Source organism: Camelus ferus, chromosome 10 (genome assembly GCF_009834535.1).
Source record: "Camelus ferus isolate YT-003-E chromosome 10, BCGSAC_Cfer_1.0, whole genome shotgun sequence".
NCBI lineage: Eukaryota > Metazoa > Chordata > Mammalia > Artiodactyla > Camelidae > Camelus > Camelus ferus.
Window position 1 is genome coordinate 53,398,577 of NC_045705.1, and position 24,489 is coordinate 53,423,065.

At 36.1% G+C, this 24,489-nt stretch overlaps 1 protein-coding gene across 9 annotated transcripts in view; it reads left to right on the forward strand.

Moving 5' to 3' along the window:
• The window catches only part of STK33 (serine/threonine kinase 33), a 129,481-nt gene that overhangs the window by 51,689 nt on the left and 53,303 nt on the right, over window positions 1-24,489 (forward strand). For 8 of the 9 annotated variants that reach the window (XM_032489090.1, XM_032489089.1, XM_032489097.1 and 5 more), the window contains 2 exons: window positions 20,690-21,080; window positions 22,416-22,529. In XM_032489090.1, coding sequence (XP_032344981.1) covers window positions 20,856-21,080; window positions 22,416-22,529 — 339 coding nt within the window. In that variant the 5' untranslated portion in view covers window positions 20,690-20,855. The remainder of the gene's footprint in view (window positions 1-20,689; window positions 21,081-22,415; window positions 22,530-24,489) is intronic. The other variant, XM_032489096.1, reaches the window with a different exon arrangement.

The window sequence follows — 24,489 nt, forward strand, 5'->3', positions numbered from 1 at the left end:
CTATAGAAGCTTAAATTTTATATTGGCCTCTGTGTATTACTTTAGTTATGAGTCAACTGTTAAAGGGATACGGTAACCTCCCCGAGTTCCTTTACACATACTCATGTTGGTTGAATGCCAAACATATCATGTGTACTGTATTAATGCCAAGTAATTATTGCATGAGTTGCTAGGGGGCATTCCTTAACATACAGAAACAACTGCAGGTAGATTCTTCAAGTCTTTTGCTGTCCTGCTGTAATCCAAAACTAAGGTAGTTTGCCCTTATTGGTATTGATGTTTTACGGGCGCTCCATTGCTTCAGGCTAAAGGTGAAACTACTCTTGCCTGTTTGCAGAATGTAGCCTGTTTTTGCTGAGGGTTTGGTTTGTTTTTTATCTCCACCATGTTGACCAGGTGTCTTACTCCTTCACCTTAATCACTGATTCATTGTTTCCCTAATGATTACTCGTGTCCTCATCAGACCAGGACAAGGGAGATCCACCACCTCCACTTCTGCTGAGAGAACAGCTTTTGAGGTACAGTACAGCACAGTGTCCAGAGATTGTCATCAAGCCCCTAGAGGACTGGGCTTGATACCAACATAAGAGTGCCTTTTCTGTAAACTTGTCATATCTTTTAGTAGTGAAATCCTTCTAGCTGGACCTTACATTTCTTGGATATGGCTGAACATCAAAGGGAGAACAGATTCTGGGCAACTCTTAAACTTATTCATTCCAGTTGCTATCATCAGTGTATTTGGAAACATTCCTCTTAGGTTTTATATACCTTCTTGTTGTCAGAATAGCTAATTGGCCAGATAGTAGTGGTTCATTGTCCCGTAATTATAGACTGAAACAGCTCCTGACCCCTGACTTTTAGGAACTTTTCTGTTAGATTAGCTCTAGATTCCTCCCCTCTTTAGCACTTTATAAAAGGAGTAGACCATCTGCTCCTCTTTCATCATCTGGAGAGATGTGTGTACATATGTGTTCATTCATTCATTCAGCATTTTAAAAACCTGAAGTATGGTCAGTTTACAATGTTGTGTCAACTTCTGGTATATAGCAGTAATGTTTCAATCATCCATATGCATACATATGTTCCTTTTCATATTCTTCCTCATTATAGGTTACCACAAGATATTGAATATTGTTCCCTGTGCTATAGAGTAGAAAATTGCTGTTTATCTATTTTATATATAGTAGTTAGTATCTGCAAATCTCAAACTCCCAATTTATCCATTCACACCCTCTGACCTCCCTGGTAACCATAAGTTTGTTTTCTGTGTCTGTGAGTCTGTTTCTGGTTTGTAAATAAGTTTATTTGTGTCTTTTTTTTTTTTTTTTTAAGATTCCAGGTATAAGTGATATCATACGGCATTTCTCCCTCTATTTCTGGCTTACTTCACTTAGAATGACTCCAGGTCCATCTGTATTGCTGCAAATGGCATTATTTTATTCTTTTTTATGGCTCAGTAGTATTCCATTGTATAAATATACCACAACTTCTTTATCTGGTCATCTGTTGATGGACATTTAGGTTGTTTCCATGTCTTGGCTATTGTAAACAGTGCTGCTATGAACATTGGGGTGCATGTGTCTTTTTGAATTAAAGTTCCCTCCAGATATATGCCCGAGAGTGGAATTCATTCAGCGTTTGTTAAATACCAGACACTAGTGCAGGACACATCTTGTCAGTTTGGGTCACTCTGGAAAATTCTTGGGAATTCACCTGTATTCCTGAGCTCTTTGTTTTTCCAGAAAAAATCCTGCTATTGGCTTTTTTTAGTTAGTGGCAACAAAGTAATCTATAAAAATATACTTATAACTACTAAAATGACAAGATTCACCCTTAATAGTTCCCTTGACAGAACATCTCAGCATAGAAATAGAAGATATAAAGAAGAACCAAATGAAATTTTAGTACTGAAAAATACAGTTGAAATAAAAAACTCACTAGTCTTTAGATTTATGCTTGACTAAGTTCTAGTTCAATTTTTAAGCAGTAATACTTCATAAGTGGTGCTGTGTATTTCCTCTTGTCTCACATCATAAGCTTCGAATCACATCATCAGACACAGAGTGTCTGGTTGTCCCACTTTTAGTGAGAATAATACTCATCAGTAGATTCAGGTGGTATGAGCCTGACCCCTCCTTGTGAAGTTCCCTCACCAATCTTTCTTCTTTTTCTTCTTGGAGTACTGAAATTTTATGATTATTGATGGGGACCATTTTTCATTAATTTTGCTCTGAAATCTGTGGGCTCTTTCAATTTGGAAATTCATATTCTTTACTCCTGGGAAGGTTTATGTGTATTATTTCTTTGATAATTTCTTCTCTTTCATTTTCTATATTCCTTTTTGCTTGAACTTTTCTTATTCAAATGTTGGACCTCTTGGACTGAGCCTTTAATTTTTTCGTCTACTCACTCCCATTTCCATCTTTTTTGTCATTTTGGTCTGTTTTCCAAGACATTTCCCAAATTTATCTTCTAACTCTTTTATTCAATTAAAAAAACAACTTTTTAGATTTTAAGGGCCCCCTCTGGTTCCTGAATGTTCTTTTATTGTAGCTCCTTATTTCATGGATATGATGTCTTTTAACTCTCAGAGGATTTCTTAGTATATGTAGTATGATTTTGCTCCTAGTCTTCTCTCTGTTTTCTTTGAGTTCCTTTCCCCCCATTTGTTTTGTTCCCTTTCACATTTGAGACTTTCGTAAAATGTCTTAGCTATCCATGTGTATGTTTTCCTATTAAAGAATGAGGTGACCTGGTGATGATCTAAGCTCTTTTTCTAAGGGCTGCAGGGATTGGGGGAAGAACCTGTGCCTCTTTTTGTATGTGTCAGGCAGCTTCTCCAGAGAGGAAGCTCTAGACTCCTTCCCCGGGAGATACTAGCCTGGCTCCCCACATTCTGGGAGGTAGATAGAGGATCTCAGTATGGTACCTCACTTTTGATCTCAGATGTACTTGAACCCCAAACCGGAACCTGTCTGAGAGGGTAACTTCCAGTCTTTTGTAGATTGAGGAGAGGTAGTGGTTTGGCTGTACAGAATCTAGTGATGTTTTTGAAATTTCTGCATTAATTGGGACAACTCAAATCTATAAATTGCTTTAGTAACATTTTAGACAATAAGCCAAGTAACTCAATGCCTGGACCATTTATGTTTCTTGTATTGAGGCTTAGAAGAGAATAGTGGACAATACCAGACACTGGTAATTGGGACTAAAGTGACACCCCCACCGCAAGCTGTCATGGCAGATTTACCACACTCTTTTGTCTCTTTTGTGTGAAAGAAATAATAATTTTTCTAAAACTCATTGCTGTTCCAGGTTTAGGGATGAATTTTCAAACTTTCCCCTTCTGTGATATCTTTCTAAGCTGCTTAGAGGATTCCATCATCCCAGGGAAAATATTTGCACTTTTCTCATTCCTAAACATTTTATTCAGTGTTTCACATTTTCTCAGAGACACTCAGTGTACAGGGTCCTTTTAGTCCTTTGTCTCCTTAAGATCAATAGGACCTTATAAGGTACATTTTCATTTCTGAGCATTGCAGATTGCAGTTCTCTAATAGTAGCAGTTTCATTTTGGTGGATCATGTGTCACTCAAAACTGTAGAAGGCCCACTGGAACCACAGATCACCTAATTGTTTTCAATGGATGATGATTTAATCTGTTACAAAGTTGTATATAGCCATTTCTCATGCCTTAGAGCAGTAGCTTTCAAACATTTTGACCCAGACCTCAGTATGAAAAAATTTACCTTGCTACACACCCACCCACACACCTGAAGCAAGTTTGAGGAAATAATACCTTTATGACAAGTGTTATATTCTCATATTTTCTTCTATATCTAATTTTAAGATGTTGTACCCCACAAATGACCTAGTTTGTGAATCACTGCATTTGTGGTTCTTAATATTTTTTGGGGGTATGGTAGATTGTGGACCTTTTGGCACTCTGATAAAAGTACTGGAATCTCTTAGAAAAATGCACATACACACATTTTGGCATATATTTTCAGGAGATGCACAGTCTTTAGGCTTAAACATGGACTTCCTAGTTCTAAAAGCTATGGCATATGAAATTTGGAGTTATCTAGCTTTGCTGATGCATTTCACCCAGTATACCAAATATCATAACTGTGCAGCAGATCTTCCACCTGCCCTCCCTTCCTCTTGCTAAATATTATTAATACAGGGTTGCAGACTAGAGAAACCACATAATAAAACTTCCTCTTGCATATCAAAGTTAAAAGTCTCAGCAGGTTCTTATTCTTCCTGGGTATATAGTTGTCTTCATAGTGTTACTGAGTCCACACTTGTTCTGCTTGCTGCACGACGGGCCAATAAATCAGGAGACGAGGTGTTGGGGCAGAGAATAATGACTTTATTTGGAAAGCTGGCAGACTGAGAAGATGGCAGACTAATGTCCTGGAGAACCATCTTACACAAGTCAGAATTCAGGCTCCTTTTATACTAAAAAGTTGAGAGGGCTGTGGTTGGTTGTTGGAAACTTCTTGGTGTCAGAATCCTTTGCTTTTGCTTTTGCAGCTGTCCATGTAGGTCAGGTCATGATGTTCCTGTAAACCTCCAATAATACAGATGTTATCCTCTGTTCTGCAACTTTTAATCTCTATGTGAATGGAAAGTGTTACACCCTTAAAAATCAGAGTCTTTAGAATGAGCTATCCTGTATATTTAAGGCTATAGGCAACATTCTTTTACAAAAGGTAAAGAACCAGCATGACTCAGCACAGGAGACAGAGCACAGGAACAGATCTAATATGGAGTCAGATTTATTCTTCCTGATTACAGTTGTATTTAGAGTTGATGCACAGAAACTGGGAGAGACAGCCACTTGCTCCTGATATATCAGGAGCCATTGTGTCTTTTGCAGAGCTGCTTCTTTGCTAGGACCTTTGCACATGCTTTCCCTTAGCAACTGCAGGCTGATTCCCTGGCTGTCTTCATTTTCAATGGAGAAACTTATGTACATATTTCCAGTTACCTTCCCCAACATTTCTTTCTAACTACCCTCTGGTAATTAAAATGGAGCCACAGCTTTACTTACTGTGTGAACTTCTGCCTTCCCTTTCTTTCACCTTTCGTGCTTCCTATCCTCCTTGCACAAATATTTATTGAGCTTTTTCTACGTTTCAGGCTTTGTTAACACAAGGAGTAACACAATGGTGAGAAAAACTCCAGACCTGGGTATGCCTGGCAACCCTTACCTCGTTCCTCTGGGGCCTCTACTCTGTAGTTAGTTCTCCTGTGCCACCATCCTGGGGCTTCGTGGCAGTCCTGCTGCCACGACAGTCATGGCATTTCCTGCTTTACTGGGATTTAGCATTTATCTTTTTCTTGCCCACATTGGAAATTTTCATCTGCAATTTTTTTCTGCCTAGAACAACAAGCATATACATATATTTTCTTGTGCAGTTTTTCTTTTGCCTAGAATGAAAAATGCATATTTTCTTTTTAAATAATAATGTAAATATGCAAATCTTAAGATTTCATTTCTGTTGTTGGTATGTTCGGGGTCATTTTTTTTGGGAAATAACATCATGGGAAAATGGTGTTAATGTTCAAAAATCACCCCCAAAGTTGAGAGTCAGGATCTTTGAAAGATGTCTTAATAATGGAGACATATTCAACTGATAAAATATAGGCTCATAGCATTTGAAAATTATTAGTATTCTTTCAAGAGCAGACATCAATCTCAGAAATCTTGTGTACAAACATGACAAAATTGGTCTGTATTACACTCTGATAAAATCACAAAATGATTTTATTTTCTTCACTTTTTTATGAATGTGAAATATTTACATATTATTGTAATAACTTCCACAGCAGTTGGAACAAAATCTGATACATTGTTAATGGCATAGCTAAAAATGTGTGCATTGCACCCATATTTTGTTGCAGTTATCCAACAGCTTTTTGAAAAGATTCCTAAAACATGTATACTTTACAGTCAGGCTCAGCAAATAGATACCATTCATGCTACGAGTAACCTCTTGCAGTGCCCATGGTAGACGTCTCTAATGGACCACAACCTTCTTCCTCACTGAGCTTGGACCATCATACATCCTCTTCAGTATAGTGGCTAACTGAAGGTAGAATAAAACTGGTTTAGGCAAGAGTTGGCAACTTTCTTAGGCAGATGGCCAGATGGTAACTATATTAGGCTTTGTGGATTAGTCTCTGTTGCACCTACTCAACTCTGTCATTGTAGTGCAAAAGTAGACATAGACATACATAAATGAATGAGCATGGCTGTATGCCAATAAAACTTTATTTATAAAAACAGACAGCAGGCCAGATTTGGCCAACAAGCCATTGTTGCTAACTGGTTTAAATCACTGCTGCTCGAAGTGTATCTGTGGACAAGTGGTATCAACATCATCTGTGTGCTTGTTAGAAATGCAGATCCTTCTTCCACATTCTAGACTTACTGAATCAGAATATCTGGGGATGGTGCCCAGGAATCTGCATGTTTACTAGTTGGTAAGGAGATTCGGATGCTTACTAAAGTTCGAGATTCTCTCATTTAAATAACATGGCACTTCTTCTCTTAAGAAGTTACATAGAACTCATGTGAAACTACCAGGTGCATTTAATTAATGGCTGATCTTTAATCACTTTTTCTATCTCTTCTGTGGCATTTGATCTATTCAAGCTTTCTACTTCTTCCTGGGTCGTGACTGGGAATTTACGTTTTCCAGAATATTATCTATTTCCTCTAGGATTCAGAGTTGTTGCTGTGTTGGTTTTAAATCATTTCTGCAAAGTTTTTTGATATTCCTATCAGGACATGGATTTATGGTCACTCCCTTTGGATCTAGGCAGGTTTATGATTAGTTCAGCCAATAGAATATGTCAGAAGTGATACTGTGTAACTTCCGAGGCTGGTTCAGAAAAGGCCATGAGGCTTTTTTACCCAGTTCTCAGGGATGCTCACTCTGAGAGAAGTCTGTTACCATGTAAGAAGTCTGACTGCTCTGAGCCCACCATACTGGGGAGGCCATGGTAAGATCCCAGCTATCAGCCAGCATCTATTGCCAGCCAGTTGAGTGAGCCATTTTGGATACACAGTCTAATAGAACCTTCAGATGACTGCAGCCCAGCTGACATCTCAGTACAGTCACCTGAAAGACTCTAGCCTAGGTGAGCCTTCCCTGACATCCTGACTGATAAAATCTGTGAGCATAATAAAATATTTGTTGTTTTAAGCCCCTAATTTGAGGGTAATTTGTCATATAGTAATTGTAACTAGGAAAGTTACTGTAGAATTGCAAGTACTATTGTTTTATAATTATCTTAAGGGCTTTCTTATCTACACTTGTGATTTATTTATACTTCTAATCATATATATATATATTTACTCTCCATTTTCTTTAATTTTAATTTATTAATCATGTCAAAGAATCAGTTTTTAGATATATTCATTCTGCTATTTGAGATATTTGTTTCATTAACTGAAGCTTTACCATTTTTTATCTTTTCTTCCTACTTTCTGTTTATTTAATTCTTTTTTCCTAGTTGCTAAAGCTGAGGACTAGGTTAATTTTCTTTTTCATTTTTCTTCTTTTATAAGAAATACATTTGAAGCTATAAGATTTCTTCTGAGTACAGCTTTCACTGTTCTCCATAAGTTTGGTAGGAAACATTTTCCTCTTTATAGTTTTCTGGAGGGTTTGTAATTTCAGTTCTGATTTTCTTTATGTCAAAGCATTTTGGAAAGTGTTACTAAATTTCCAAATATTTAATTTTTTTTTCCCTTGGCTGGGGAATGGGGGGTGTCTTTCATTTTTCCAATGTATATAATAGGTGCATATTTCTCTACTACTACAAAAAATCAAGATTCTAAGCATTTTCCACTCCAAGACCATCTCTTCTTCCTTTACCAGTAAGTTTGCTTTTTACTTTAGAGTGCTTTTACTTTCTGATTCTCCATATGAGTGCTTTAAATGCTTTTTCTTCTGCTGTCTCCTCAGGGCTGATCTTCTCAAACCCAAGTTGTTTTTGTTTTTTTAAATGTTTTTTTAAATAAGTGATACTTGTTTCAGATTGTGATTAGGTTTTTTATTCTTTAAATTTTTTAAAATTTTAAATTCTTTTGAGGGAGAGGTAATTAGGTTTATTTATTCATTTTTTTAATGGAGGTACTGGGGATTGAACCCAGGATCTCGTGCATGCTAAGCACACACACTACCACTGAGCTATATCCTCCGCCTTTTATTCTTTACTTAGTGCAGGTATTATACATCCTCATTCCATTTCAAGGTACTGTGATGCTCCCCACATTCTTATTTCCTTGGATGCAAAGGCTTTCTTCCATCCTAAGGAGCTAACAGGACTTAGCACAACTTTTCAGCCCCTACTCCCACCAGCCTTAGGACCTAATGGAAAATGCTTAACAAATAATATGCTTATTTTAACTCTACCGCTGTTTTATTTGGGTGTGATATCTTGGCTCAAATGTCCTGTTTAGAGTGTTGATTTCATTGAAAAATTTGGAAAGAACTATTCCTACGCATATAAAGAATGGAAATCGACTACAGTTACATGGAAGGCTTTTATTAAAAATGCCTCTCCCTATAGATTTCCCCCAAAAGATAAGATTTAATAACTAAACCCCATCCTTTAAATGAGTTAGACTTGCTGTAGATCAGCTTCTGCCATTTCATATTTGAACATGTTGTAGTCAATGGCATTTAAAGTTGGTTGGGATCTTGATGCTCATTCATTTTAAACTCCTGTTTAGGGAGGAGTCTTTTCTCTGCATTTCCCAACCTCCTTTGTAGAAACTTCCGCCCTCTAACAGAGTTAAATGGATCTTCTTTCCTGTTGCCTTAGGCTGAAGTGCTTTCCCACATCTTAAGTAATATTTTTGCTTAAGTGCCCTGTTGAAACATTTTGTTTGAAAGCCATTCAGACTGGTGTGAGGTGATACTTTATTGTAGTTTGGTTTGTATTTCTCTAATAATTAGCAATGTTGAGCATCTTTCATGTTCCTTAGAACATAAAGCTTTTATATTTATATGTAAGTCTGTATGTACATTAGTGACAAGAAAATATATGATGTTTTATAGATTTTCTTTTTAAAATTATCTACTTCTGGTGGTGGTCTAAAGACCTAAGCTCCCCATGAATAGACTCTACTGTTCACTTGGTAAAAGCTAGTAAATGTAGGCCTAATGCCTGGGTCAATTTATTTATTTCTGTGAGCCTAGCATTCTATTTCCTATCAGGATTCATAGTTAAAATCATATCACCTCTTCTCATCAACAGTTTTTTTGTCATAAGGGTAAAACTACATGGTTGTTTCCATCAGCCTTCCCATGCTACAGAATGTTTCTGCTTTGGAATTTTCACTATAAAGCAATCAACAATGTTTGCAGTTTTCTGTTTGTAGTATAGTAGAAGATCTGTCTAGGGTAAAAGTCTTGCTGATTTTAGGTTCAGTTTTATTTGGTCACCTTTTATCAAATGAATTTATGTCTACATGGCTAACTTTTGCTATCTGATTAAAAAGCATACTTTGAAATATAGAAATACAGCATTCTTTGAAGGACTTTCAGAGTTTATCATTTCATCAGTAAGACATGAAAAGAGAGTCATTGATCATTTTTGCAGAAAAGGTTTGGAAATTCATATTTTTGGACTTTCACATTTGTCTGCATGGACTTTGCAGAAACAATAATCCTATAACCACTAGTCCCTGAACATTCTGATATTTGTTGAATGGATATATGGTTAGATATGGTATTGTTAAACAAAAGTACCTTTCAGTTTAATTTTAATCAGGATCATTGATCTATTTTTATTTTAGGAAATAAAGGAAAATTTAATATTCATATTAGTTTTAAAAATACTATAGAGGACATTTCAAATCTTCATCATAAAAAAGACAGAAATGATGACTTCCTTTTAATTGAAGAAAAAAAATCCCTTGACTTCAAAAAAGAAATCCTCTCTATTCTCAGTTTCTTTTAAAAATCTTGAACCTGTCAGTGAAATTGTGTAATCTAGTAATAACATGCCTAAGGCTTATTGCCTTTTCTTGGGCAACAGTATCAGCAAATGATGTGCTCTATCGATTTTAATCACATTGTTTTTGCAGTTCCATTGCAAGGTTTGGAAAACTCACCATGTAAATAAATCCATGGATGCAGATACCTCTTTTTTCTCTGAAAACCTTATCATTTATATATTATTCCTTCTTGATCAGTTGTTAAAGTATAACATAGAGCAGTAATGTTTTGAGAGACTGTGGCCTTGGCTAGGCTAAAATAGTCTCCTTGATATTCAGCATTACATATTTGAAAAATAAAGTTCCTATAAATGTGATATTTCAGTGCCTGTAGCATTCAGAATTGAACATTTCACAGGCTGCCTGTGGGCCAGTCCAGCAAGCCATTCCCTCTACAGCTCAGCTGCGTACATCTAGAGTAAGCTCCCATAAGGTTATTTCTAAGCTAGCTATGAACTAATTAGATGGCGATTTGTATTTTGGAACCCATGTTGAACAATATTTAGAGCATTAGATTGAGAGATTATGACTGGTAAAATACTTTCCTGGTGCTACTTTTGTCAGAGTTTCACAATAATAATAAAAACCTCTACTAAGAGCTTACAATGTATGAGGACTTGACATGCATTATATCCTATCCTTATAACAATTCTGCCATGTAGGTGTATAGACCCCCTCTATATATTTTGCATATAAGGAACCTGAGACCACATATGTTAAGTCACTGGGGAAGAATTTGAACCTTGGTCTAACAGTAAAGCTTGGGTTCTTTCTGACTATCAAGGGCAAATGAATTTCAGTTAAAATTTTCTGTAAGTGTAAAATAGAATCATTAAGAAGACTCCTGAGATTTAAATGCTCATGAATTGTTTAGAAATTTGGGGTCTTCAGACCCCAAATGGTAGAATGGTGCTGTTGTTCTTGTTGGGACTGATGAAGCTTTTTTTGCAGTAGTGCTGAAGTTGGAGTAGGGATATGTGCATGTGTGTATGAAATAAGTAACTTAATATTTTCTGTGGAATTTATAGTAGTAAGCTTCCTTTGGTATTTTTTGTTAATTTGGAACTGAAAAGAAATAATCCATATATTCTGTCATATTGAAACATTGACTCTAGTGAAATTGTCATTAAATTCTAATTTGTTCATATGGCAGTAGATTTGGATTGACTGTACCGACTAGGACTTATTCTGCATACTTTAGAACTTTACAGTTTATATTTTCAGCATCCATTGAAGCCCTGTGTCCCTGCCGTGGATGGCTAAGCTTCAGATACTTGCTGGATGAGTTAGTTTTGGCAGTTTGGTGGCCACTCTCTCTTCACTCCAAATCTGTGGCTAATTGGTGTCAGGGTTGTAAGTGCTCACCTAAGACTCTTTGCAGCAGTCCTTTCTTTCTTGCAGCTCTCTCAGAATGAGAACCTCATGTTTTACTTCACCTCATCTGTCTTTTGTGCCTGGTGGAACCATAATTCTTAAGAGAAGACACCTTTGTTTAACCCTGATCTTTCCTGGAAGTGCTTCTTCCCTCTTCTCATTACTTAGTACAGACCTGGCTTTCTCTCTTCTGTTATTCTTGCCTTCAAGTGGAAACTGCCTTCTTTTACTCCTCTTGAACCATAGGATCTGGGCCCTTGCATGTGCTGGTGTCCCTGTCTAGAGAGCATTTCTTTGACTTGTTCACCAAGTGAACTCCAACTCATTCTTTAGGACAGTTTAATAGATGCAGACAAAGCAAAAGATAAAATTCAACATCCATTTATGACAAAAACTCTTTAGAAAGTGGATATAGAGGGAGCATACCTCAGCATAATAATGACCATCTATGATAAGCCCACAGCTAACATCATGTTCAATAGTGAAAACCTGACAGCATTTCCTCTAAGGTCAGGAACAAGACAAGGATGCCTACACTCACAACTTTTATTCAACATAGTATTGGAAGTCCTAGCCACAGCACTCAGACAAGAAAAATAAATAACTGGAATTCAAATTGGAAAGGAGGAGGTAAAACTGTCGCTCTTTGCAAATGATACTATAGTATACATAGGAAATCCTAAAAATGCCACCAAGAATTATTAGAGCTCATCAATGAATTTGGTAAAGTGCGGGATCCAAAATTAACATATAGAAATCTATTGTATTTCTGCACACTAACAACAAACTATCAAAAAGAGAAATTAAGGAAACAATTTTATTTATCATCACACCACAAAAATAATAAAATACTTTTGTACTTTGTACATACCTGTCATTATCTTTACTATAATCATTATTGGTAAAGCCAATGTCTTGGTAGTCTCTGTGTTCCCAGCACAATCCTTGGTACATAACAGGTACCCAGAAAATGTTTGCTGGGTACGTACAAACATGGTTAGATGGCTGGATTCTCAGTTGGTCCCTTCTACTTGGACCTCTGTTGATCTTTTCTTTTAGCTCATTACTGCCCTCTGGACACTCTTCTTGGCCAGACATACAGAACCCTTGCCGGTAAGTGCCTTTTAGGTCTCATTTCCCCTCTCTTTCCTGTCTTGCTGAATTTAATAGCCATGCCACATTGATGCCTGAGATATGACATTCTAAATGCTTTTGCTCTGGCTGTAAGTCTGGGGTTTGTGTGCTGCAGATAAATGGCTCATCATTAGGAGTGAGGAAAACAGGCTCTTCCAAAAAATTAGTATCTTTGCTTGGAGCAATTTGGCTAGGGAGCCTGAGAAGTTTTATCTATCTATCTATCTATCTATCTATCTATCTATCTATCTACCTATCTATCTCTATATATATATCTCACTAGAATTTTTTTGGTCTTGGCTATGGCATGCACACTTTATTATGAAAGAAAAATGAACCAGTCATTGATAGTTATACCATCTGCCAAAAAGTAGTGATCTTTTGTTGAATATGAAGATCTGAGTAATAATAAAGTTTATTATGACCAAGGCTTGTAGTTGTTGGGGACTAGTCTTAGCCTGCAGAAACCCTTAAGAGTTTGACAAAATGGTCCCTCACCAAAATAAATACTTGTGTCTGTGCATCGTTCTAGATTCCTGAAAACCAAAAGTCTTGAATAGAACATAATACACATCTTGTCTGATAGGGGCCTTTCAGGAAGCAGGTGGAAATTTAGAGTAGAGGATGGAGGTCAGGCCTAGTATGGGGGTTTTGGAGTTTTGCTCTAGAATGGGAGTTTCAGGATAGAGTGAGGGTTGGGTTGTAGTGCAGTTTTTTGGCCAGGAGACTTCCTCAAGGATGTTATTTGTTTACATGATAAGCCACTGGCTTTCTTACATCAGGCAGCTACATTGCATATTATTTGTAAGCTGGAAAACACTGTTTCTGTCAATCAGTGAATGCTTTTCAATCAATAGTCCTTATTTAATAATGGAGGCCTTTACTGGATACAAGATGACAAGGTGAATAGAACTTAGTTCCTGCCCTGGAGGGGCTCACAGTTAAGAGAAGTATTTTTGTTGTTGTTTTCTGTTTTATTAAATTAATATTACCTACACAGAAACTTGAAAACGGGGATCATGGAATCTGTTGTTGGTGTTTTGCTGTAGACTGTTTGGAGTGGTCGAGTTTTCAGACATCTAGCTACAAGAGAAAAGTTGCCTGGATATCTCTAAGTTGTGCTCCCAGTATTTGAAATGATCTGGAGGGTCAGAATGCCTTTTCTCGTATGGTATGAAACATATGGGTTTCAGTATTATATCACATTTTGCTTAGCTAACTAACTAGTTTCATGGAAAGTTGTTGGCTTTGGAAAGTTCCTTTCAATACTCCTGGGAATATTTCTCATTCAGGAAAGGTCTCTGACTACACAAATTTACAGTAATATCTTTTATTAATCCAAAAATATTAGTTGGCATTTGATAAATGAAGCTAGCAAACCTTTCAAATTTGCCATCAAATTCTTCATCTTACTGATCTACTGCTAATTGGATTAAGATTCCTTTTGTGTGTGAGAACATTTAAGTTCTAGTCTCTTAGAAAATTTCAATTATGTAATAAGTATAGTGTCATCAACAGTAGTCACCATGTTATACATTAGCTCTGCAGACCTTTTTCATCTTACGACTGAAGTTTGTATCTAATATGTGAGGTGGTGGATGTGTTAATTCGATGGAGGGGAATCTTTTCATATTGTATACAGTTATTGAATTATCATGTACATTTTAAATATCTTAACAATTTTGTTTGTCAGTTATACCTCAGTAAAGCTGGAAAAGAAGATTCCTGAGTACAAGAAGACTATTTTCTTTTAAGCGTCCTGAGTGGAGCACAGCTGAGTGTTCCTGCCACAGTCCTCAGCGTGGTTCTGCTTCTCTTCTGGACTCTCTTAGCAACCTTGTGTTTTTGGCTCCCTTAGCTACATGTGGGCCCATTTGCTCACTCTTCACCTCTTATTCTCTGATTTCATGAGTTGGAAGGTAGACTTATTTTTGTTTACTTAAAGTATCTTTTCCTCTACACTTTATTTAGCTTTTTCTTCTCTAGCCAGCAGGCCACCACTCCTTAGCACATCCAGCCTTCCATCCAGCTCACCCCTTCCACCTCCTCACTATCACCCTGTCCCCCATGGTAAAGCCTAGCAGTGCTGCTCTTTAAAGGAGACATTCAGATGGGCTGGGGTGAGTTTGGAGGCTGTAACTAGTTTGGCCTGGTCTGTGGTAGGAAAGCAGGACCCTCAAGATAATACTGAAACCTCCACAGCAGAGGTGAGGTCAGCTGCCACTTTGGTTCCTTTAAATGTCTGCTACACCTCAGTTGATCATTAGAAGGGGTGATTCATCTTTGTAGACTTTTAAGGTTAGAAGGAACCTCAAGGCATCCTAGTCTGTGCTTAAATGTCTTGTGTGGTTTCCTGCCAGCTGACCTTCCATTCTCTACTTGGATACTTCTGGTGACGGAGATGGTCTTTCCTTTCAAGTTTGACAGCTCAAAATGTTAGGAAGCCTTTGTATTAGATTGAAATTGGCACGCACTCTCTGAATCACGCATGAACCCTCCTTTCTTTGATGACTCTTCTATATACCTGCCTATCGTTCTGCCTAAGTGATACGTGATTCTGGCTCTTTCCCACAAAATGAACACTAACAAATTTTCGTTGAGTGTGTATTACGTTCAAGGACTAGTCTGTGCCTACATAAAAGTCCCTGGCTTCAGGTTGCTTGTAACGTACATGGAGAAAATACAGTGGATAACAACAGGAAAGAATCCGGGAGAGGGTCTCCAGGTTTTATCCAGCCTCTTTAAGCCAAACTTTCTTAGTAAAATCTATTCTTACCTTAAACGGTCAGCATGGGGACCACATTTAAGACTGTCTCTCCAGATAGACTGGGAGTTTGGGATTGATGGGTACATATGACTATATGTAAAGTGGATAAGCAGCAAGGATGCTTACAGCACAGGGAGCTATATATTCAGTTTCTTATAATGAGTCTTAATGGAAAAGAAACTGACAAAAAAATTATGTATGTATGTATGTATGTATGTATGTATGTATGTATATGTATAACTGAATTGCTTTGCTGTACACCTGAAACTAACATTGTAAGTCGACGACACTTCAATAAAAAAGATAAGAATTTAAAAAAAAGACTGTCCCTCCAGATTACAGCTTAATGAGTGAGGAATATTATTATACACATTAAAATTAAAAAACTAATAGCACACATTAGCTGTTAAACACTTTTTATGTGTCTCAAGTAATGCAAAATTTAAGTATACTCTAAATCCTTTTATAAGACAGCACAGACTGATTTCTTTAATCATGACCTGAATGGAAATAGTAAACAAGTGCTGGTCTCATTTAAAATATAGCAACACTATGATCTAGAAAGCCCAGCTGGCCCCTCCTTAGGTTCTGTATGCATGTTATGAAAATAAGTAGTTGAAAGGTGAATGTACAGTCAATTCGCTTGGTCTGCGTAATGTCAGACAATCCAGTTTTTTTCCTTCACTTGAATAGAACACTTCTTTTTTTTTTTTAAACTGAATCGACTGTTAGGTTCCTTGTAGACATAGTCTTAGCAAAGAAAACTAAAAAATTGCTTTGGAGGATGAAAATTGTAGCTAGTTACATCTCATAAAACTATTCTTGTGTTCATTTTCTTCAGGAAATTACTGTAAGTGTATCTGCCAATATGGAAGAGACCTTTTTATGCTTAAATAAAAGCTCAGAGAGTTTCCATATCAGTTGTTCCATTGACTTGTCTTATTCCCGAAAAAAATGAAAACCTTTAGCCAAAGGAAAGCTCACATGTTAGTTAAACACTGACGAGATCTGACCTTTTTTTATTTGTTTACATTATGTTTAATACCCATACATGTCTAGTCTTTGTAGACACAAAGAAACACTGTAACATTAGAAATTTCTTTGGTTTTCTAATGTATCTTTATATCGAACGTCTTACTTAAGCATAATTCTTTGATTCTATAGAAGAGCCATTTGTCTTTGTATTTACATAAAGATATGTTAGGTTTGCAATACCTGATTCATTTTTTGACCCTAAAATATGAATGACATCATTTGTCCTGCTAGACAGGAGATTTATTTTAGTAGCAACTCTTTCAGATCAATTCATAAATGAGAAAGAAGTAATTGTTTCTGAGTAAACGTTTGTTCTATTTTGGTTTTTAAGCTAAAATAATTAGAATTCAGCCAGCCAAAAAGAAATTAAATTTGAAATCCAATTCTTGTCAAGAAATTTTGCATGAAGCTATCCAACCTATTGTTTTAGGATTGCTGGGGTAGGAAAGTAGAACGTCGCTTTGGCAAAGGCAGTAGTCGGTGTAAGTTGGAGAGCAGAATTCAAGCTCGTCAGGGAGTAACAGGATCTCCTCTGCTTTCTGAACACAGCTACCAGATACGTCCAGGGTAACAGATATGTCAGAACCTGGAGCGAGAAAGGACCTGGAAGCCTATGTCAGTGTCAGTGATATTGTGATCATACAATTTGTTGAGAAATTGAGGGAAAAACTAAAGGAGATGTTTTCTGAATAGAGCTAAGAAAAAGATAACTATTTTTCAATGCACAGGAAAAAAAATCTGTCTTAAAAATGGAATATGTAATATTTAAAGATTCTATTGAAAGTTTGTGGAAAGTGTGTGTGTGTGTGTGTGTGTGTGTGTGTGTGTGTGTGTGTAGTAAAACCTGAGGGATTTGGTAAGTATGCTTTAGGAGTACTGTTCATAATGAAGGAACACAGTTACATTTTAAATAAACCTTTACATTAGGAACACTTCTTTCAGTTTCTTATAAAAAGTACTATAAAATCAGTATTCCTGATGTGTGCATAAAATGCTGCTTTACACATCTGCCATGGGACTTTTCTACACCTGTGGAGAGGAAGCACTATTTTCCGTAACTGAAAGGCTGTTATTGGCAGATCTACTCTACTGCTCTGAGTCATTGATGTTTACAGGTTTTATATTTAACCTGAAATGCAAAGTATGTTCTTCCAAGGCCTAAGTTAAGTCATTTTGCAAAGTGTAGACAGGTACATTCTGAGTTTTCTTTATCTTGCTACATATACTTGAAAAATAAGGTCAAGTGTTTTTAAGAATGTGTGTGTGTGTGTCATCAGTTGTCATCAGTTGCATTCTTTTTTCCCTCTACCTGTCTGGAGGGTGCTCTTTATGCACCTTTTCCAGTGTTCACTATTACGAGTTTTAATCACAGCAGGAGTTTTTTCATACTACTTTGATGAAAGGTCATACTTACTGGGCTGACTTGTCTATGATTTCTGTCTAATAACTTTAGAATATGCTGTACATATTACCAGGGATAAATACAAGTACAACATTTAGGATTTTTGCATCAATTCACAAATAAGATTGGCCTGCAAGAAATCCCTTTTTGAGAACACTGCCATGATCTGATTTTGGTTATTCTAACTGACTGAAATAAATTGGATGGCTTTCATTGCTCTGAAACAATTTACATATATGGGATTTTTCTGTTCCTTAAAAGTAGGAAAGAACTCTGGTGTAGAACTTTCTGAGTGAAATGATAAAATGCTATGAATAAAAATAAAGTAAAGTAAGGAGACAGAGTCAGTGGGCCTGCTGGTTCAGATGAAGTGGTTAGAAGAGGTCACTCAAAAGAGCAGAAATCATCATGAAGTGAGGGAGCAAGCCATGCAGATATTTTAGAGAGGAAGCAGAAGGGCCAGAGCTGTGAGAAGGGGATATGCTTGGCATATTCAAGGAACAGCAAAGGAGACCAGTGTATCAAGAGCAAGGGTGAGACTGGTAAGATATGAAATCTGAGAGTAGTGAGGGGTCAGTTTATCAGGGGCCTTGTAGTCAAAATGCAACAAAACCTACATCTTTTTTCATTTCTGTTCATCTTAAATTTTGTTCCTTAACCATGTTTTTATCTCATTTTGATTTGACTGCTCATATAGTATATTTTTATCCTTTCCTTGATAAACGTTTAAGAATATAAATTTTCTTGTAAGTACAGCTTTGCTTGCATCTATAAGGTTCATGATCATCAGCCACGAGACCATCCCCAAGCTACAAGGGATGCTGGGAAAGGGAGGATTTTAATTAGCATGTTGCTGCTCCAGGCAAAAATCAGGATTCTGTTAATAAGGAAGAGTGGGAAAATGAATATTGGTTAACTACTAGCAATATCTTTCATAAACTCCTATGGGCCTGGGAGATTTTCTTGTAGATTCCCATGTTATACAGATTATTACCAAGCATTGCAAGATGGAAAGATACCCAATTTATTTTATGAGACTGCCAGAATCTTGTATCAAAACCTGACAAAGATGAGTGAAAAGGAAAATTATAGACCAGTTGAACTTATGAATATAACTGTGAAAAGTCAAAATACAAGCATGTCCATTTTTCAGCACATTGAAAGAATCATCCATCATGATCACGTAGGACTCATACTATAAATGTGAGAATGCTTAATATTAGGAAAGCTTTTAATATAATACAGCATATCAAAAGATCCAATAAGAAAAAATAGAATAATCACAATAGATAAACATTCGATAAAAGTCAGCCCTCATTTCTGATTAGAAAACCAGTCTTAGGCAGGAAAATTGGAAGGATATTTCTTTAATGAAATAAAGACACCTACCTCCTGTTCTGGTCAGGTTTATTCCAGTTCAGAGGACAAAGATATATTCCGTATACCTGCAGCTTTATCAGTTTGTGACTATAAAATACACTTTTTTAAATTGAAGTATAGTCAGTTACAATTTGTTAGTCTCTGGTGTACAGCATAATGTTTCAGTCATACATATACATACATATATTCCTTTTCATATTCTTTTTTTGGTTTTCATATTCTTTTTCATTATAGGTTACTGCAAGATATTGAATATAGTTCTCTGTGCTGTACAGGATAAACTTATTGTTTATCTATTTTATATATAGTAGTTAGTATTTGCAAATCTCGAACTCCCAATGTATCCCTTCACACCCCATTTCCCTGTTGGTAACCGTAAGATTGTTCACTGTGCCTGTGAGTCTGTTTCTGTTTTGTAGATAAGTTCATTAGTGTCTTCTTTTTTCTTTTTCTTTTTTAGATTCCACATATGAGTGTATCATATGGTATTTTTCTTTCTCTGTCTGACTGACTTCACTTAGAATGGTGATCTCCAGATCCATCCATATTGCTGCAAATGGCATTATTTTATTCTTTTTTATGCCTGAGTAGTATTTCATTGTATAAATATACCACAGCTTCTTTATCCAGTCATCTGTCGATGGACATTTAGATTGTTTCCACAAAATACGTTTTTAAATAATATCTGTAGTAGGATGGCACAAAACCAGAATAACGTACTCTCAGTTACTTCTGGAAGTTTCTCAAAGTATTCTCTTTCACGTGCTGCAGAACATATTCTCCCTCCTTCCTCAGCTCATGTCTCTCTACCTTGCCACCATACAGCTACAATAGCTCCAGTTGGGTAGAGTGCTGGGTGTGCTTGTTCTACACACAGGAAGAAATAGCACCCACTAGTTCCTATTTTTCTATTTGAGAATAAAAACGAGGATACTTCTAATATTGCCTTTGAGCTTTCAGAATTAGATAGTTTTATAAAAATACAATTATCTACTCTTTTGTGAAGCATACAATATAGATTTGCTCTAATAATAAGTAGACTAAGGCTTAACTTTTGAAATCACAATAATGGATGTTTTATATCAGTATTTTTAAGCCTTTTTTTTTTTACTACAACACACAGTAAGAACTGCACTTTATACTGTGACCAAGTACGCACACACACTTTCTGTACATATGTATCTGCATATATTTTTAAAGTTTCACTGAACTGACCAAGGATCTATGCAATATACTCAGATATTATCTATTCTACTCTACTTCATTAAAAAAATGATAACCAACCCACCAAGTTGATTTCCTTAAACCATGCTTTTCAGCAGTTTTATGGTTCCGAACAGAGAATGATTCTTTGGATTGTTAAATAAATAAAATGTCTAGAGTTCAAGAATTCAATTTTGGAAGATGACAATGTGTTGGTTTTTTAAAACTATGTTCTAATTTTATTGTAAATATTAACATTTCAGTATTGGCAGGATGCTTTGGGTGCTAGTTGCTAGTTTTTCTTTTATTTCTAGGAGAGTGATAGGATAAGAAAGAATTTTCTAAATGGTGATTTCTTTTCTTCCTGCAGCTCTCATGTGTGACTGTAAGTCTAGTGCATCATTAACCCAAGGACCTCACCACTTGGAAGTTACCGTTTTCACCATCAGCTTACCTTAACCTTTTTGGTCCAGTTCTTTTCTTCAAACAGTAAAAGCCTCTTTCTTTCAAGTTGCTTTTGGTGCACAGTTAAGCAAATGGCTGATAGTGGCTTTGGTAAAAAATCCACAAAATGCTCCAAATGTTCATCTACTTCTCAGAAAAATGTACTTTGTGTATGTTCTTGTAAAACAAGGCTTTCTCCAATGTCGGTGGTGGAAATGTCACAGACATCAAGCATTGGTAGCTCAGAATTTCCAGTTTCAGCAGAGAGAAAAAAAGAAAGACAACCCATCAAAGATACTGCCTCTGGAAAAGATTTGGTAAATATTGAAGATTATACATCTCAACACAAGTCGATGTTCCATTTCCTAATCCCATCCCTAGATTCCTCTATATCCCATGGGACCTTGTCAGCTACTCCATTGCCTTCTTGGCTATTAAAGTAACTTTTTTTATTTTTATGTAAGACGTGAGAAAAGTTGGCTGGTAATTTCTTTTACAACATTTCCAACCACTGCCCAAATTAATGATTTCCCAGGATTATGCAAAAGAACTCTTTTTTTATTTTGTTTTGGGGGAAAGGTAATTAGGTTTACTTATTTATTTATTTTTAGAGGTACTGGGGATTGAACCCAGGACCTTGTGTATGCTAAGCATGCACTCTACCACTTGAGCTATTCCCCTCACCACTAAGAGCTTTCCCTGACTAAGAACCCAGCGGTGAAAGTGCCAAATCCTAGCCATTGGACCACCAGGGAGGTCTCCCAGGATTATGAATAATTCAGAATGTTATTCCAATGTCTTTTAAAAAAATGGTTTATAAAGAAATGAATTGGTTTTCAAATTGAATTAAATCTAGATTTGGGGACATTTTATTCAACTGAGGCAAAATGAGATTTATGGTTGTGGTTAAATGTACAGTGGTTATTATTTAAGACAGTTCCTGATTATCTAGATGGAATATCAAATATACCTTACAAAATTGATTTGCATTAGTTACAATCTGTGACCACCAGTTGGACTGGTTTGGGTGTATTCACCTTTATAGAGAAGAGGCACTGTGGAAGATTATTGTTAATATAGCACAGCTTTGGAGACAGAGAGCAGTAGGTTTAAGAAAAGTTACGTTCTTGGCCCTCAGATTTATACCTTTTCCAAATTTTCACCCTAAACTGTTATTTCTGATTTGTGCTGCAGTATAGTTATTGCCATATAGGTATCTCTGAGTGAGTTGTTACTATGTTATTTTCATTCAAGGCATGCTTCGTGAGTGTCTGTCCAGTGATTTTTTGTGTATAACCTATTTAAGGTGATTGTTATGTCTTGAAACAAGAGTAATTAAGAAAGCTGTGAAGTTGTCTTCTCTTGTGATTTTAAAGATTTTAAGTTCTAATATATCTGCTAGGCAGGTCATCATGTAGACTTGCCTGAATTCAGGAGATTAGATTGAATAATTTCTTAAGGTCTCTTTTAGTGTAATGAGTGAATAAATTATATAGGGCTTAGAATTTGAAAAAGACAGTAAACCATTTTATAAACAATAAATATCATGACATACATTAAAGATTTGTCAGATTATCTAAATTAGGGTTTTTACTTTGTCAACAAGTGTATTATATCTTAAAGCTAATTTAAAAATTTCTTTTTGGTCCAAGCCCTCAAGAACCACAGATGTAGAGAGAAAACCATCTCAACAACAATGGAGTCGGAGCAACTTTACAGAAGGGAAAGTTCCTCACATAAGGATGGACGATGGAGCTGCTATTCAGGTATATAGCGAACACATTGAAGCTACTGGAAAATTTCAGGTTTCTTCTAAGTCAATGTTAATGGCAAAAAAATGATTAGGGCATTTTTATTAGAGAAAGTGAGGACATTTTGGTCTCCAGGTCTTGCCTATTGCTGAGGGCTATTGTGGAGTCTTTATATAGACCTATTCAAGATGCAGAGAGAGAGCAACTGACTTGAGATGGTTTGGCTGTTCAATTCTTTGATGACTGGTAGGGGGCCAGAATTTCCCTCATAGACCCCTCCATCTTTTTCCAGCTTGTGATTGAATGAATACCAATGTGATTCTTCCCAGGATTCTAATTTTTATATGCAAATATGAAATAAATATTAGTAACATTTTAGAAATTAAAATGTGTTCCTTTAACATTGGATCAAAGGAATCACAACAAGAAAAACTACGAGAAGAAAACTGCATTAACATTAAATAACTTTAAAAAAATGTTTTAAGATATATTTGGCAATTTACTTGAAGTGGTCAGAAAAACTCCCTGAGAAATTCTGAGCTAAAAAATTTAAATCTCCCCCTTTAAATAAAAGGCCTGTATTAAAAAAAAATCCACAAATTTACTGAGTTTTAAATTTAGCCATAAGAACTTTTATAAAAGTAAAACATGTTCACTGTGAAAAATTAGGAAAATATTGATAAAAAAGTGAAGAAAATAAAAATCATGAGCCAGATGTAACCAGTTTTAACATTTATTACCTTTACTTCATTTTTCTATACATGTATATGTCTTACTCTATTTTTCATTCTCATTTTTTTCCTGTTTTAAATTGTGAAATATGTAAAATATATACATATTTTAAATAAATAACCTTAACTGGTATAATTGAAGTTTCTCTTCCCTCATTAAATGGATAGGCTCATTTTAAAGATATCAAACATTTCAGAAAGTATAAAAAAGGAAGTTACAGTAATCTAAAATTCTACCACCTAATGATAACTACTCTTAATATTTAAATGGGCATCTTCCCAGACATCAGTGTGAGCACCCCAACACGTGCTCATTGTCATAATGACGCATGTCACGCCCGCGTTCACACTCTGTAGCGTGGACTTCTTATATGTCAACAAGAAGACATCTACATTACCATTTAACAGCATCCTTTAAAAATTTTACAAGCAAGAAGTCATTTTCTCCTTATTTTCACCACTATGTAATGATGTCAAAGCAGTTCGTTGAAGAAAACGATTAGCTTATAAAAAACTAGTTGATCATTTGGGCTGTTTTTCTACCCATTCCTCATTTTAGAAATTCTATAAACAGTATTAAAATACTGTGTCCAAGTTGTGGTTCTAAACCACAGAGAGATAAAATGTTTAGTTTTCAAAGGACAAGAAAAAATGGGGGAATGGTTAGGGATTGTTGATATTTTTTTGTTCTGTGGGAATGAAAAGTTGAAGTTGAGATTTAACTCATTTTATATAATATATAGTTGGGAGTTACATGTAAATATAATAAAAATAAAATGTTTTGTCTTATTTTAATTATCTTAGTTTCCTGACTTTGATTCTCACTGTTAAGCGGTAGTAGGAAGAGGGAAAAGCCAAAAGTAATTACAAATCATTGGAAAGCAGTGTCCTGGGGACAGTCCCCTGGACAGGATGTGCCATGCAGGAGTCTAGGAGCCCCCATTCACAACATTCAAGAGCAACCTCTGGAGCTCCTCCTCCAGAGTTCAACTCCACACACCCAGTCCTTCGCTTCTCTCCATTATGCATATGTATAGAAGGTTCCTGACTGGCTGGGTGCTGGCTGGCTGGATTGATTGATTCAGTTCATTTATCAGCTCACTCTTTCATTCCACATTTGTACTGCTATTACTTTGAAATGCCTTCCTTGCCTTGACTGGATTATAGAGAAAAAATTCTCAATTATTTTTTTGGCTTTGTTCCCTCACATGCCTGTCTCAGAAGCCATCTCTTTGATAATGTTT